The 17538-nt window shown below is 53.8% G+C and overlaps 2 protein-coding genes across 2 annotated transcripts in view; one reads left to right on the top strand and one right to left on the bottom strand.

Moving 5' to 3' along the window:
* The window catches only part of FBXO41 (F-box protein 41), a 62260-nt gene extending 58759 nt beyond the window's left edge, over positions 1-3501 (top strand). Inside the window, exon 12 of the mRNA XM_040419395.1 lies at positions 3439-3501. Coding sequence (XP_040275329.1) covers positions 3439-3501 — 63 coding nt within the window. The remainder of the gene's footprint in view (positions 1-3438) is intronic.
* A 4990-nt stretch (positions 3502-8491) lies between these two features.
* CCT7 (chaperonin containing TCP1 subunit 7) lies at positions 8492-17503 on the bottom strand. The gene is made up of 12 exons (XM_040419396.1): positions 17388-17503; positions 12800-12953; positions 12619-12725; positions 12391-12516; positions 12216-12268; positions 11964-12135; positions 11734-11898; positions 11472-11660; positions 11287-11384; positions 9408-9540; positions 9120-9326; positions 8492-8943 (listed from the first exon to the last, which is right to left on the bottom strand). Exons 1-12 carry the CDS (start codon positions 17391-17393, stop codon positions 8725-8727), a joined length of 1629 nt encoding a protein of 542 aa, XP_040275330.1. The 5' UTR covers positions 17394-17503; the 3' UTR covers positions 8492-8724.
* Between the last annotated feature and the right edge of the window lie 35 nt (positions 17504-17538).

Below are 17538 nucleotides of genomic sequence, written 5' to 3' on the forward strand. Positions count from 1 at the left end.
TGTCTGGCCGATTCTATTTGTCCGGCCGTTTTGGACGAATATCTCAATGAAGCCCAGACATAAAGTGGCGTGATGGGAGTCCAGACCACTATGCGGAGTCTGTACTACTACACTATGTGACTCCAATGTACAACCACTGCTGGTATGATATAAATGGACCCCCACTAAGTAAGCTGCTCAATATTGGTTTATTAAACCACTACTGAACATAACAAGGTGCTCTGTATTGCTCAACGCGTTTCTCTGCCGCTATTGCGCGGTATTTCCTCAGGAGCAACGGCAACCTAATCATAGAGGGCACTGTTCAGGTTCAGGTGCATCCCTCAGCGGGGAGTGTGCAGCAGACGTGTGTTTCATTACACAGGAAACAGAACTAAACGAAACATCCTGCACGCCTCTGATGGTGTGCGCGCAGCAGGGTAGAGCCTCCGGCACTATGATGGCCGTAGCGCGGGCGGATCCAGCGCTGTTTAAATGGAGAGATCTCCGCCCCCGACCTGCCAAGCCTCCAAACCAGGAGCCAGTGAGGTACATCCATCCTCATTCTCACACTATATGCTCTCGGCGTCCAGGGTTTATCTGTTATTGTGATTTATGCTTCGGTGACCTTATATCTCAGGGAACCATCATCCGCGGATACAGACCTACTAGTGATCTTATATATCCCAACCACAGCTACTTATAACATGAAGGATATTAGATTAACTGAAAGAGGTTCTCCGTCCAGCGAACATAATACATTGGTACTGACTCTCCTGGACTTTGTGCTACATCGCAACGTTTTCATTTTGGATCGTGTCATCTACCACCAGCTCAGGGGGGTGGCGATGGGCAGTCCGTGTGCCCCGACCTTCGCCAACCTATACCTGGGCTGGTGGGAAAAGGAAACAGTGTTGAGTGAGGAGATGGAACTATGGACCTCCTCCATCCTGTTATGGATGAGGTTCATAGACAATATATTTATATTGTGCTAATTTATGGAGTTTGTGTCTAAACTCAATGTGAATACTCTGGGACTCTTCTTTACATCTGAGATTGATGAAGCACGACTCACATTCCTTCATTTATCAATTGAAATCGACCCCACTGGGAGATTGAGAATCAAGATATTCCGCAAACCCACTGCTACCAATGCCCTTTTGAGGTGGGATAGCAGTCATCCGTACCCACTCAAAAGAGATATCCCGAAAGGGCAGCATTTAAGGGCAAGATGGAACTGCTCCCAGTGGACAGATTTCAAGGAGTCGGCACATGATCTCCAGAGGAGATTTCTGGAGAGAGGATACCTGAGGGCACCCTTAAAGGAAGCCTACCTTCACGTGGCTGCATGTGAAAGAGAGGACCTGTTACATCCCAAGAATAGGAAAGCATTGGATGATGTCCAAGTGCGTATTATAGGGACCTATGATAGAACACTGGGATATTCTGAGAACGCATCTATTAAAGATGAATAATAATGGTGATACCGCTATTGCACAACATGTTGCGATCAACCATCCCACAATGAGGAACTGTATTTTGTTCCAGAGCACAGAACATGTGAGGACATCACCCAGAGGGGGTGATATAGACATTTTACTCCTGAGACAGGAGGCCCAATGGACCTTCAGCCTTGACTCAATTAAACCCAGGGGCCTCAATGATTCCATATCCTGTTCCATCTGTGGTGTAGAGCCTGCACTTTGTCCCACTATGGCTTTGGAGTACACGGTAGACACAATGGTTCTTATGTCTGTGGACGGCTGCGGTTTGCAGAGCACTGTTCACACCTATTATCGCAATGCTTTGTCTTACATGCGGTTTCTTCTGGCGGGGACGGTGCTGTGTCTATACCACTAGTCTCCTCTAGGTGATAGAGTCTAATATAACACTCCATATTGTATTTGTTACATGCTGCGCTTGTGTGCTTTCCCTAATACGTCTGCAAAGCGCAGCATGTAATATCCTTTATGTTATAAGTAGCTGTGGTTGAGATATATAAGATCGCTAGTAGGTCTGTATCTGCGGATGATGGTTCCCTGAGATATAAGGTCACCGAAGCATAAATCACAATAACAGATAAACCCTGGACGCCGAGAGCATATAGTGTGACGACAGAAGGAGGCGTGAGAATGAGGATGGAAGTACCTCACTGGCTCCTGGTTTGGTGGCTTGGCAGGTCGGGGGCGGAGATCTCTCTATTTAAACAGCGCTGGATCCGCCCGCGGTACGGCCGTCACAGTGCCGGAGGCTCTACCCTGCGGCGCGCACACCATCAGAGGCGCGCAGCATTATTAGTTTTGTTCTGTTTCCTGTGTAATGAAACACACGTCTGCTGCACACTCCCCGCTGAGGGATGCACCTGAACAGTGCCCTCTATGATTAGGTTGCCGTTGCTCCTGAGGACATACCGCGCAATAGCGGCAGAGAAACGCGTTGAGCAATACAGAGCGCCTTGTTATGTTCAGTAGTGGTTTAATAAACCAATATTGAGCCGCTTACTTACTGGGGGTCCATTTATATCATACCAGCAGTGGTTGTAGATTGGAGTCACCTAGTGTAGTAGTACAGATGCAGCATAGTGGTCTGGACTCCCATCACGCCACTTTATGTCTGGGCTTTCTCTCAGCCCCTATACTCTTCAGTGAGATATTTGTGGGGGGGTGAGTCCTGCAGAGCTGGTACATGTTCATACCAGATTCCAGACTCCAGCTCGCACCACCAGACGGATATTATAATGTGGTGGAGGACCAATTTTTATTCGATATTTAATAAAATGTTTATAAACGTACTTTATTCAGGCAGTAAATAGTGTTCCCAACACAGACAATGGGGGCACATCGCTAGGATATGTCCCCATTGTCTGATAGGTGCTGGTCTCACTTCTGGGACCTACGCCGAGAACAGAGCGGGGAGAGCGGTGACTGGAGGACCCCGGGGTCCGGCCACGACCAAGCGATCTCCCGATACAAGTGAATGGGAGCGCACCGCGCTTGTGCGTCCACCGTTCTCCCATTCATTACTATGGGGCCGACAGCACTCGGCTATTTTCGGCGGCCCCATAGAATTGAATGGGGGGTGGCTGCGAATGCACAGTGCGTCCTCCACCACCTTTCCCCGCTCCGTTCTCAGTGTAGGTGCAGAGGTGTAACCCACACCTAGCAGATCCTAGTGATATGCCCCCATTGTCTGTGATGTAGGAGCATCATCCAGCCAGCAGCTGCCGGGACCCCCTGCAGTTCCAATGTTCTCCCATCCTCAGGACAATGATACAGGTGAATACCGAGGAGCGGGCAGCAGTATATTGTCCTGCTGGATGATATTACCGGCCTTCCGTCAGTTTGGGACCGTCTAGTTTCTTTCAGGGCAGTTTAAGTTCCCAGTCCGCCCCGCTAAGCCATATTTAGGACCAGCTATGAGGCAGTAATATGGATTTTCTTGACATTTCTTGTCTTCTAGGCTCTTAAGAAGAGGCCGGGATTCTCCAAGATCTTACACATTAAGGTGGAGGAAGGCTGCTAACCGATACAAAACAGACTCTGAGGTCTCCTCCGATGTAACCGTGCCGTCTCACCATGGGAAGTGCCGCAAAGACCAATTGCCAAATATCTGTATTTGTTTCCGGCGCGCCTTAAGACGGTAGGGCAGACTAGGGCAGCAGTCAGGACACGCTCCCTCTATCAGGACTCTTCTATCTCCAGGGTTCTTCCTATTCTTCCTCCTCGTTCATGTGAGTTCATTGCGATAGCCACGAAACCCCCGGGGGAGACGCCAGAGGCCAGTGGACGCTCCTGACGTCCGTGTCGATCTTATTCTTTGTGTTTTCAGTCCAGTGAGATATCCATATAGATCTGTATATTATATATATCCATATTTTATTGAGAAATATATCTATACTGTTATTTATGAGGCCGCAGAGGACGGCTGCTGGTGGTCACCTCACGAGGAACGCTGAAGACCGGATCCTCCTCTCAGTCCCGGGATGAATCTTGGGAAAGGCAATAATACACATTTACAACATATCAAGCTCCAGAGGGGCCACCACGCAGGGGCCACCATCTCACAGACTCAGCCACGTTGGAGCATGTGTCCCGTATACCAGATGTGGACTATTTTTTGTTGCTCATGGATTACGTTGTCCTCCTCGTTGGTTACAGGTGCTACAAGAGGCTCCGACTCCCCTGAAGGGGTTCCAGTCCAGACGCCATCACCAGATGATCCACGTTAGGAGGGGCGGCAGGGTTACCCCAAACCTCTCCAGCCAATCTTCAGGTCTTTTCTTCCCTCAAAAGGCCAATCCAAATTATTTTGGATAAATCTTTTCACACTGTTTGCAGTCAGTGAATGGAAACATTAATTTTACAGTGAATATGGCCTGAGCTACACCGAGACCTGTAGTCCGCAGGGACACGTGGAGCTGTCTTGAGTCCCGTGGACCGCAGCCACCTCCTGGGTTACACCTGCTAACATTTTAGGGTTTGTCTGATGAGCTCAGCAGGTGACGGCAGAGCCTCCCAGATGGTTAGTGAGACCTGAGTATTGGTGACCATTAGATGGGTGTTCTAGCATTGGACTAAGGCGCCGTCCGGCAGCTTTGTCACCTTGTTTAGATTGCATGTGCTACCCAGCGCGTCCACTAGAGAGCCCCGTTCTGTGGTCACGCTCGCTTAGCTCCACCATCACATCACTCCTGTTACCTTGTGAGCCTCGTTGTGTGGTCGCTGTGTCATGTGATCGTCATCCATTGCTTGGTCTGTGCCGTGTCTCCTTTTGCTTGTCACTTTATATTTGAGGCTCCCCAGAAATATTTGTGAGGAGATCTAGGAGGATGCCCCCTCCACGGATGAAGATGTCAGCTCAACCCCTCGACTTTTAAACCAAACTAAAATTAAGCATTTTACAGAACCCAAGCACAACTGTCCCCACCAGAGGGCGCCCTTAACACTAACGAATGGCGGAGTTTACAGAGGGGCAGGGGACTATTTACTGCCCGTCCTGGGGCATCTACAAGACGCGGATGTAAAAGTCCTCTTGTGTTTGGCATTGTGCCCGCTCTGCCACCTTCTCATGTGCCACAAGGGACGGTCAGGCTAATGACACAAGGACCTCGGAGGAGGTCAGGCTGGTGATGGCGGGGACACCCTTCTGGGTCCCATCACAGTGTGGTTTCTACAGCTCATGACGCTGTGCCCATGGAAGGAAACATGGTGAAGCTGCAGCATACTCCTCCGAGCAGTATTCTATCCGCAGCAAAGGGCGGAGCTGTGACAACCTCTCAGCAATGATGACGTGGTGGTTGTCATGTTAGAACTAGAGGAACGCCTGCCATATAAGATGAGCCCAGGAGGTGTAAGCTACGTCTCGGTGTCTGGTCACTTCTGCACTATTACTACCCCCAGCAGTTAGTTACATAGATGTTCTATAGACAGAAGGTCGCGGAGATTATTTTTCTAGACAGAGTTTTATGTTAAATGAACAAGTTTAAAAGGAGGCAGAAAAGAGAAGGCGCTGATCTGGGTCTCCGCAGGTCGCCATAGACTAATGAGCTCCAGGCACAAGACAATGCACCGGGCCGGCTAGTCCTCCGGGCTGCAGCTCCGAACCTTCCAGCCATGGACCCGAAAGCCTCCTGCTCAGTCTCTATCCCGGCACCGACCCCATCTTGTCTGCTTTATGTACCGGAGCTGTAGGCTGAGCAGGAGGGATCCCAACAAGTCTGTGCAGCATGGAGAGGTACTGTACCGCTCCGAAAGTAAGAGGCAGTACCAGTATTACAGAGCGCCGCTCGGCCCCCACCAGTATTATAGCACCGCTCTGCAGTACCAGTATTACAGAGCGCCGCTCGGCCCCACCAGTATTATAGCACCGCTCTGCAGTACCAGTATTACAGAGCGCCGCTCGGCCCCACCAGTATTATAGCACCGCTCTGCAGTACCAGTATTACAGAGCGCCGCTCGGCCCCACCAGTATTATAGCACCGCTCTGCAGTACCAGTATTACAGAGCGCCGCTCGGCCCCACCAGTATTATAGCACCGCTCTGCAGTACCAGTATTACAGAGCGCCGCTCGGCCCCACCAGTATTATAGCACCGCTCTGCAGTACCAGTATTACAGAGCGCCGCTCGGCCCCACCAGTATTAGAGCACCGCTCTGCGGTACCAGTATTACAGAGCGCCGCTCGCCACCCTCTGCTGTACCAGTATTACAGAGCGCCACAGGGCACCCTCTGCGGTACCAGTATTACAGAGCGCCACACGGCCCCCTCTGCTGTACCAGTATTACAGAGCGCCACACGGCCCCCTCTGCTGTACCAGTATTACAGAGCGCCACACGGCACCCTCTGCGGTACCAGTATTACAGAGCGCCACACGGCACCCTCTGCGGTACCAGTATTACAGAGCGCCGCACGGCACCCTCTGCGGTACCAGTATTACAGAGCGCCACACGGCCCCCTCTGCGGTACCAGTATTACAGAGCGCCACACGGCCCCCTCTGCGGTACCAGTATTACAGAGCGCCACACGGCACCCTCTGCGGTACCAGTATTACAGAGCGCCACACGGCACCCTCTGCGGTACCAGTATTACAGAGCGCCACACGGCCCCCTCTGCGGTACCAGTATTACAGAGCGCCGCACGGCCCCCTCTGCGGTACCAGTATTACAGAGCGCCACACAGCACCCTCTGCGGTACCAGTATTACAGAGCGCCACACGGCACCCTCTGCGGTACCAGTATTACAGAGCGCCACACGGCCCCCTCTGCGGTACCAGTATTACAGAGCGCCGCTCGGCACCCTCTGCGGTACCAGTATTACAGAGCGCCACACGGCACCCTCTGCGGTACCAGTATTACAGAGCGCCGCTCGGCCCCCTCTGCGGTACCAGTATTACAGAGCGCCGCTCGGCCCCCTCTGCGGTACCAGTATTACAGAGCGCCGCGCGGCCCCCTCTGCGGTACCAGTATTACAGAGCGCCACACGGCCCCCTCTGCGGTACCAGTATTACAGAGCGCCGCACGGCCCCCTCTGCGGTACCAGTATTACAGAGCGCCACACGGCCCCCTCTGCGGTACCAGTATTACAGAGCGCCGCTCGGCACCCTCTGCGGTACCAGTATTACAGAGCGCCACACGGCACCCTCTGCGGTACCAGTATTACAGAGCGCCGCTCGGCCCCCTCTGCGGTACCAGTATTACAGAGCGCCGCGCGGCCCCCTCTGCGGTACCAGTATTACAGAGCGCCACACGGCCCCCTCTGCGGTACCAGTATTACAGAGCGCCGCACGGCACCCTACGCCCAATGTGTTGCTGTAGTGGAGCAGTCGAGCCATTGATTTCACCAGAGCTTTATGATCTCATCTTGTCCCGATTCGGCAGTGCCGCCCCCCGTGTTATAACGAGGCCATCGAGGAGCCCGGGGGCCGGCGCCGATTCATTCATTTGCACTGATTATTCCATGATCTTCACATTGACTGTAAATTAGTTTTCTTATGAGGAGTCTTAACCCTTGCGATTCCACCTGACAAGAATCAATGAGCAAATATGAGGATACCGCCGAGTCCTTGTACCGCCGAGATCTAACCATTGATTGTCCCTCTGATAGAAATGAAAGAAAAAACAAACATTTTCTGGAATTTAATAAAAGTTGATAAATTTATGTTCACCTGGAAAGCTTTCATGTGTGAATGAGACTTTGAGTTCAGCGCTGGTTGGAAAGTTATCAAAACCTTCTGGAGATGGGAGAGGAAAACCCCTCAGGTGATGGAATTGCTTGGTGTAGCCCTGACTGCTCCCCTATTATTGATGTGCAGTGGTCTCCTCCACCTCTTTCCTGTATCATGGTAGAGCAGACCATTGTGTGTATGTGGGGGGGTCCCAGTCCAGTCCTGATGGAGCATGCATGCTACCACTCCAGCCATACTTTACGGCACTGCTGGAAATAGGCAGGCGCTGAACGCTGCTCTCGCTACCAGCCCGATAGACAGCGGTGATTAGCCTGCCGCTCCATCCAGACGGGGACAGGTGGGGGTCCCAGCAGGCGGACTGTCACCGCTCAGTTATCCTGTGCACATCCAGATTGTGTGGATGGAAGAGCCTTCTGAGTCCGGCCCAAAAGATAACGATGGCATTAAAGGGGTGGGCCACTTTTCTAACACTTTGATGGGCTGTGCCGGTCAGGCGACGTCACTGTCATCAATCTGTCAAGACGGGAGTTTAGAGAGAAGGATTCATCTGGAGAAGCGGAGCAGCAGTAGACCAGGCACACGCTGGATGCTTCCTCTGGCGCCTGCGCAGTACAGAATTACACAAAATGTTAGAATAGTGGCCCACCCCTTTAAAAGGTCTCTACACCGCTCTGCATAATCGCTGGGCTCGACGTGACGCACAGGACACGCTCACACATCCTGGGTGCTGCACGCTGCAATTTCAGGTCTGCATGGGGTACCGAGAGGAGTGGGGGAAGGGAGGTGCAAGCGTGGTCAGACCCGAGACAGCAACCGGCACACGGTTCCAGAGTGAAGTGCGTTTATTAGCGAGTTGCTTTTGTTCAGAGAAAATAAATACAGTAACAAAAACGAAGAGGTCAGAATCCTCAGAACAACGTGAGCAGATGATGAGTGAGGATCCTGTCCTGCTGAGGGACCAACGATCCGATAACCGCCTGGCGCCGCCCTCAGTGACAGGACAGTGTGACGGTTTACCACCATGGAGTACTCTCCCCATCCTCCACCAGTAGTGGAGAGGTGGTTAATGCTGGTGCGGCCTCCCTCTGCCCCTTCCTCCTCCTTGGGCGTTGGCTGAAGAGCTGGGGTTCTTGATGGTCTCGTCCACAGACAGGATAAGACAGGCGGCTTCTGAGGCTGCCGTCATGGCGTTGATCCTCACGATGGCCGGCTCCCAGACGCAGGCGTCAAAGTTGTCAGCGATGTCTTCATTGTTCACGTCCACGCCGTACCACACGCCGCCCTGTAAACATCACGAGCTGGGTCAGAGACGAGCGGTGCGAGGCACCGCTGACATTTCATAGAGAGCCCTGATATTACTCTGCCATTTATCAAGGAATCAGCGGACGCCCTACAGAAAGAGCAGGACAGCGGGCGAGACAGCTGCAACCTACAGGAGGGCATACAAGTGGCGCTCACCTGGGCATGCTTCGCTCTCAGCTTGTTCAGGATGTTGGTGGCATCGAATCCGGCGTTGTCACAGAGCTGCCGGGGGATGATCTCCAGGGCCTTGGCGTAAGCGCCAATGAGGAGCTGCTGTTTGCCAGGAATCGTCCTGGAGTAGTCCCTCAGATATTTGGAGAGTTCCATCTCAATAGCTCCGCCCCCCGCGACCACAGAGTCATTCTAGAGGAAAACCGGAACCGTTACTGCCAACCAAGGGATTGTGGGAGGTGAAGGCCGCAGGCCCGTGGATGGAGACTGTACCTTAATGGCTCTTCTTACAATCATGATGGCGTCATGCAGAGATCGCTCAGTCTCCTCCATGAACTGCTCGGCTCCTCCTCTCAGGATGATGGTGCAGGTCTTTGCCTTCGGGCAGCCAGTGAAGAAGTTATACCTGCAGAAAGGGATATATAAATATCAGGACAAAGCAGCGGGTCACATTTATTAACCGGGCATCACCAGGAGTAATTTAACCTCTTAGCAACATCCGCGGGTGTCAGGTCGTTTAAAGGGTTTTCCGGGAGTTTTATACTGATAACCTATTCTCTGGTCGACCAGCTGTTTGAGACGGCACCTGTGCTCGCAGTAGGGCCACCGCCACCTTGCATAGCGCTGTACATTATATAGTGGCCATGCTTGGTATTGCAGCTCAGCTCCATTAACATTAATGGGGCTGAGCTGCGCCTAGACCCAGGGGTGGACTGGGAACTTACAGTGGCCCTGGAGGAAAAATTAATTAAAAATAATCAAAAAAAATAAAAATCTAAAAGTGGCCCCATGTTGTAGGTGGTCCAAATTGAAGGCGGGGCAACAGAAGTAGGCGTGGCCTGCAATACCCTAGTGCAGCACAAAACACGCCTCCTCTAGACCCGAGCCCCACACTACTGAGCGATACACACTATCCACAGGATGGGTCGTCAGTACGAAAAACCTGGAGAACCCCTTTAAAGATGGCGACCTCTACGGAGCGAGTGTCACAGCTACTGGGTGCCTGCCCAGGGCTAAGGTCTGCGGTAGTGCCGTTTGCAGACATTAACCCCTCAGATGCCATGGTCGAATGTGACCATGGCACCTAAAAGGCAAAAAAAACAGGAAGCACACAGCCTCTCCCTGGCCATTCCACTGCCGTCAGAAGCACTAGGCTTACCGCTGCCGTCAGAAGCACTAGGCTTACCGCTGCCGTCAGAAGCACTAGGCTTACCGCTGCCGTCAGAAGCACTAGGCTTACCGCTGCCGTCAGAAGCACTAGGCTTACCGCTGCCGTCAGAAGCACTAGGCTTACCGCTGCCGTCAGAAGCACTAGGCTTAACGCTGCCGTCAGAAGCACTAGGCTTACCGCTGCCGTCAGAAGCACTAGGCTTACCGCTGCCGTCAGAAGCACTAGGCTTATCGCTGCCGTAAGAAGCACTAGGCTTACCGCTGCCGTAAGAAGCACTAGGCTTACCGCTGCCGTAAGAAGCACTAGGCTTACCGCTGCCGTAAGAAGCACTAGGCTTACCGCTGCCGTAAGAAGCACTAGGCTTACCCGCTGCCGTAAGAAGCACTAGGCTTACTACTGCTGTAGGCGGCAGCACTGCATTGGAATATACCCATCTTTCCATATTGTAATGGACACATTTCTATTACTTGCTTACTTATTGGGGTTAGAAGTTATTTTTTCAGTACTAAAACCATATTAATGTGGTATCTTTGTAACAGTATTGACCCAAAAAATGAAGATAACAAAACCCATGAAACTGTGGCAGAATTGTGTTCCCCCCCTCCCAATTCCACCCCATTAGATTTTTTTTTCCCAGTTTTCAACTATATATTAGATGCAATACTAAATGGCACCATTAGAAAGTACTTGTCCTGCAAATAAAATAAAAAAACACAAGACCTCATACGGCAACGTGAACGGAAAAATAAAAAAAAGTTATGGCTCCAGGAAGGCCGGGAGTGAAAACCCATTTATCACCCCCACAGAAGTGAATGGAGCGCTGCACTAATGCTCCATTGAGAGAGGACACCCCAGAGGTCACCCCCCCCCAATATTTATCACCTGATCCTACCTTTCTACCATCCATATCATGTCTGCACACAACGCCGTGCCCTCCATCACTGAATAACAATGTCTGTGACTCGTTATGGTAGCGCTCACCTTTCTCCGCCCACCTGGACCTCCTCGAACAGAGCACACCGCCCCAGCACATCATCCGTCAGAGCGTTCACACTGGTCTGGATGGAGCCACCACAGGCCTGGGGGAGAAACCCCGGGAGGGTTATACACTGGAATCAAGGACCACTAGCCAACATATTGCAGGGTGATAATCGTGACCCTCCTACCATCATGGTTCTCTTGAGGTCCTCCTCGGGCACTCTGCCGGCACAGAAGAGGTCACGGTCAGCGAAGTACTGGGTGGCCACATCCCCGATGGGCAGCTTGGAGAGGACGACTTTGGCTCCGGACTTGTAAATCTTGTCCAGTTTGTCATAGAGGATGTTCCACTCGGCGTCCACGATGGCCTGGTACTCCTGTGGGACGGACAGAAGGTTGGCACCACCAGCTCTCCTCCTCCCCTGCCCAGCCACCACCCTGATCACTTACTTCCACATTGCTGACCCGGACCTCGGCATTATCCTTCTCGGCTTTCAGCTCCAGCTCTATGTTCAGCAGGGCGATCTTTAGAGACTCGTATTTCTTGGGTTGCATCTCAAATCCGGCGTAGGAGAAGGTTTTCTTGAATGCCACTCCAGCCACCAGGCAAGATTCCTGCGGGCACAGAGCGTCAGTATCTGCTTTTCCTGCGCATGCAGACGCGGGAGAGTGGCACCCACCTCCAGAGCCCCTCCCTGGACCTTCTTGATCCCAATCATCTTGAGCTGCAGCAGGTCATCTAACAAGGACACGGCGTCCACCACCATCTTGGAGAAGAAGTCCTTCTGCACGGCGATCAGCTTTGAGCTCAGGGCGGTAGCGGCGCACTTCTCCAGCAGGCGGCGCTGTTCTCTGTAAGGCAGGCAGTATAGTGGATTAACAACATGGCGGCCTCAGATATTGGTTCTGAACAGAGCAGATCAGACACTTACTCCTTGTCCTCCTTCTTTACGGTCACAGCGAGTTCTCGGATTTTATCAACCGCCTGCAGGAAAATGGAAAAAGAAAAATCTGTCAAAGCCCAAAATCAGCAGAGGAACATGGGAAATGTGGGGCAGGAGTGCAGGGAAATGAGGCTCTCGCCCCGGGGTAACCTCAGATACTCACCTTCTGGGTGGCTGTGCGGAACGCCCTGATGATGACCTGGGGGTGCAGCCCCTCCTCCACATAGGGCTTCACCTGCTTCATGAACTCGGCAGCGATCAGCGTCACAGATGTGGTGCCATCACCGACCTGTAAAGATACAGAAGAGTCTTACAGCAGGTACCACAACCCCCATCGGACATGAGGAATAGTATAATTATCCTGCCCGGTGACCATCTCTGGGATCATTACCTCCGCGTCCTGAGACTTGGCGATGTCCACAAGGGTCTTGGCCGCAGGATGGACGACGTCCAGGAGCTTCAGGATGGTGGCCCCATCATTGGAAATGGTGGCTTTACCTGTGTGGAAGGAAGACTGGGGTTAACCTGCTGTACTGACAGGTAGGTGGCCTTCACTAGCCGGACGCACTCACCTCTGTCGTCTACGATGAGTTTATCCATGCCCCGCGGGCCCAGGGTGGTGCGCACGGCCTCGGCGATCACCTGGCAGGCATTGATGTTGCTGATGAGCTGCGGGACGCCCTGAGACGAGTCTGTGCCTTCCTTCAGCAGGATGACCGGCGTGGGCTGCAAGACAAAGCCCCCGAGGGGTTAACAGACACACTGTCATGTGACATGTAGAAGGCCACGCCCTCACATTTTAGAAAAGGGAAGCGCAGCCAAAAGAAATGATGTTCCGATATATAACAGAAGATACGGCCGGGGTCTGTGAGCTCGGACTACCACCACCAACATCCGCAGCAAAGGGCCCTCAGTGCTTTTTAGAATGCAGAGCACTTTAAATAAGCCCCTCAGTCAGTGCAAACGTACCGGCCTCCAACAACCACCGCAGGAGGCCCCTCCGCTACCAGCCACAGGTGGGCGCAACGTCGGAGGACACCCTGCAGTACACGGGGCCCAACAACTACAGAGCAACGCCGCATACTGCGCAGCGCTACAGAGCAACGCCGCATACTGCGCAGCGCTACAGAGCAACGCCGCATACTGCGCAGCGCTACAGAGCAACGCCGCATACTGCGCAGCGCTACAGAGCAACGCCGCATACTGCGCAGCGCTACAGAGCAACGCCGCATACTGCGCAGCGCTACAGAGCGGCGGCATCAAGTATGCAGGGCCGAAACAGCACAGTGGACAGTACATAGTGGCGGCGCATTGTGTGTGCAGTACACGGCGGCGCACTATGTGTGCAGTACACGGCGGCGTACTACCTGTAGAAGTACACAATAGTGGTGGGGAGAGGACGGTGCATGTGGCTCAGGACTCTGCTGCCCACACTTATGTCCCTGGACAAGCCCTTTAAGGATATGAGGGAAATCAGAGGCCCCGTCTCCGGTAATACATGTGACCAGAGAGAAAGGAGAGGAGATGGCGTCCAGTAATGAGCCGACCCCCCAGGGACAGGACGCTGCGGGGCTCATCCACGAACCCCCCCTGTAGTAATGACAGAGCTGCTGACTCCGGACACTGCCGCAAGGGATTGTGGGAAGATGGGTGGATTATCACGGACGACTGCTGAGTGGTACATGTGAATGAGGCCTTACCCTGACGGGTCGTGTATCCAGACACGCCAGTCACATGATCTGTAGATCCCGTGTGGAGAGTGAGATCTTGTATGTTATAGAGGTGGACACTAGGGCGGGGCGACAGACAATATCAATTTGGCCAACGATAGAGATTTCGCCCTACCGCGATAGAACATGGCAGGCGCCGCTCTCAGCGTGCACCATGTTATCTTGAGCCGGCACAGTGGAGGAGCCGTCGTCCTTCCCCACTGTGTGCGGCGGCCGCTACCACCAATGAGAGCAGAGAGGAGCCGGAGGGGAGGGGCTGTGGACTCTGCGCCACCAATGAGAGCAGAGAGGAGCCGGAGGGGAGGGGCTGTGGACTCTGCGCCACCAATGAGAGCAGAGAGGAGGGGCTGTGGACTCTGCGCCACCAATGAGAGCAGAGAGGAGCCGGAGGGGAGGGGCTGTGGACTCTGCGCCACCAATGAGAGCAGAGAGGAGCCGGAGGGGAGGGGCTGTGGACTCTGCGCCACCAATGAGAGCAGAGAGGAGCCGGAGGGGAGGGGCTGTGGACTCTGCGCCACCAATGAGAGCAGAGAGGAGCCGGAGGGGAGGGGCTGTGGACTCTGCGCCACCAATGAGAGCAGAGAGGAGCCGGAGGGGAGGGGCTGTGGACTCTGCGCCACCAATGAGAGCAGAGAGGAGCCGGAGGGGAGGGGCTGTGGACTCTGCGCCACCAATGAGAGCAGAGAGGAGCCGGAGGGGAGGGGCTGTGGACTCTGCGCCACCAATGAGAGCAGAGAGGAGCCGGAGGGGAGGGGCTGTGGACTCTGCGCCACCAATGAGAGCAGAGAGGAGCCGGAGGGGAGGGGCTGTGGACTCTGCGCCACCAATGAGAGCAGAGAGGAGCCGGAGGGGAGGGGCTGTGGACTCTGCGCCACCAATGAGAGCAGAGAGGAGCCGGAGGGGAGGGGCTGTGGACTCTGCGCCACCAATGAGAGCAGAGAGGAGCCGGAGGGGAGGGGCTGTGGACTCTGCGCCACCAATGAGAGCAGAGAGGAGCCGGAGGGGAGGGGCTGTGGACTCTGCGCCACCAATGAGAGCAGAGAGGAGCCGGAGGGGAGGGGCTGTGGACTCTGCGCCACCAATGAATATAGTTAATGCTTGAATACAAACGCAGGCTGCGGGTGTCGGCCATATCCCATACGCGGCCTCTATGACTGCGCGCTGCGATCCGCCACAATTTATCCCTCAGGTCCTGAGTATAAGTGATGTGTGCAGCCTGTATGTGTCTTGTTTGTGCGGTTATTGGCTGCACTTAGGGGCAGGTATCCGGACGGGGCGGCCCCTCTGTGTAGACAGGTAGGGTCTACTAGGGACCGGCCATTACACAGACTCCAGGACCTTTTGAGTTTCCTCCACTGGATCCCATCTAAATGTCTCTCACTGGACCGGGTCCCCGAGATCTGCACAGGATCTGGTGAGACTGTTAAAATACAATCACTTTGGACATCTTGTTGGTGACCACTACCAGTTACGGGGGGCGCAGCATTAGTGGGAATCCCCTTCATCTCCTCGATGGTTGTACCATAGTAATGGCGCTGTTTGACACTTCATTAGGCTACTTTCACACTAGCGTTTTTCTTTTCCGCCGTAGAGTTCCGTCCTAGGGGCTCTATACCAGAGAAGAACTGATCAGGCATATCCCCCTGCATTCTGAATGGAGAGTAATCCGATCAGTTTGCATCAGGACGTCTTCAGTTCAGTCGTTTTGACTGATCAGCATGCTACGGTTTTATCTCCGGCGAAAAAAACTGAAGACTTGCCTGAATACCGGATCCAGCATTTTTCCCCATAGGAATAGATTAGTGCCGGATACTGGATCCGTCCTTCCCTTCTGCGCAACGGTAAAAATGTGAAAAAAGATACAAGACGGATCCGTCTGTCCGCATGACAAGAAGAGACGGATCCGCATCCGGAAAGCGTCTCACAAATTCTTTGTCACATCCAGATCGGCGGATCCGGCGGGCAGTTCCGACGGCGGAACTGCCTGCCGGATCACACTGCCACAAGTGTGAAAGTAGCCTAAGGCTCCATTCACACGTCCGCAAATGGGTCCGCATTCGGGTGCAGACCCATTCATTTCCTATGGGGACGGAATGGATGCGGACAGCACACAGTGTGCTGTCAGCATCCGCATTTGCGGAGCGCGGCCCCGATCTTCAGGTCCGCAGCTCCGCAAAAGATAGAACATGTCCTATTCTAGTCCACAGCTTGCGGACAAGAATAGGCATTAAAATAGGGGTGCCGGGTGGGTGTGTTGCGGATCCGCAACACACCACGGACGTGTGAATGGGGCCTAAGTGTACACTGTAAAAGTTATGTCATTTACATTCCCCCTTCATTTCTTGAGGGTCCATGTCTCAAATTGGGATTGTCACAGGGGCCACCACTGAGGCTACGGGACTTGTGTTTCCGGAATTCCCATCTTGGACACATCGCTACAGAGGGGGCATATCCTAGCGATATGGAATGGCCCTTTAAGCGCTGCGCCTACAGGGGCCTCCATCACACCTCATACAGCCGGTCCTGCCAGCCTCTCACACGGACACCTCGTTACAATGGCCTCCATCACACCCCATACAGCCGGCCCTGCCAGCCACTGACACCTTGTTACAATGGCCTCCATCACACCTCATACAGCCGGCCCTGCCAGCCTCTCACATTGACCTCGTTACAATGGCCTCCATCACACCTCATACAGCCGGCCCTGCCAGCCTCTCACACAGACACCTCGTTACAATGGCCTCCATCACACCTCATACAGCCGGTCCTGCCAGCCTCTCACACGGACACCTCGTTACAATGGCCTCCATCACACCCCATACAGCCGGCCCTGCCAGCCACTGACACCTTGTTACAATGGCCTCCATCACACCTCATACAGCCGGCCCTGCCAGCCTCTCACATTGACCTCGTTACAATGGCCTCCATCACACCTCATACAGCCGGCCCTGCCAGCCTCTCACACAGACACCTCGTTACAATGGCCTCCATCACACCTCATACAGCCGGCCCTGCCAGCCTCTCACATGGACACCTCGTTACAATGGCCTCCATCACAACTCATACAGCCGGCCCTGCCAGCCTCTCACATTGACACCTCGTTACAATGGCCTCCATCACACCTCATACAGCCGGCCCTGCCAGCCTCTCACACGGACACCTCGTTACAATGTATCACTGGAGCCCAGCACTGTCTGCATACAATGTAACAAACCCTCAGCTGTGACTACTAACAGAATCAGGACCGGCTCACCATTCACTGACATGAAGCGGAGATGCATGGTCTATTAGCACACTGCACCGTTACCGCTCCAGCGGAGGACCTGTGCGCACACCCCGGGCACCTCCGCACCCCACATGTATCGCCCGGGGCCCCTCACCGCCTGGCGGGCTCCCCTGGCCCCGGATGGCGGCGGATTGTGTCACTCACCATCATCTTGTCAGATGTCTGAGGATCCGAACCAGCGTCTCCGTTCCCACAATGCACCGGGAAGAACCTTCCGGAACCTTCCAACCGCCACTGGGCGTGGTTAATTCATTACCATAGACGCACAAGGCAGAGACCACGCCTCCAAGAGTGG

The sequence above is a fragment of the Bufo bufo genome, chromosome 2, assembly GCF_905171765.1.
Source record: "Bufo bufo chromosome 2, aBufBuf1.1, whole genome shotgun sequence".
NCBI lineage: Eukaryota > Metazoa > Chordata > Amphibia > Anura > Bufonidae > Bufo > Bufo bufo.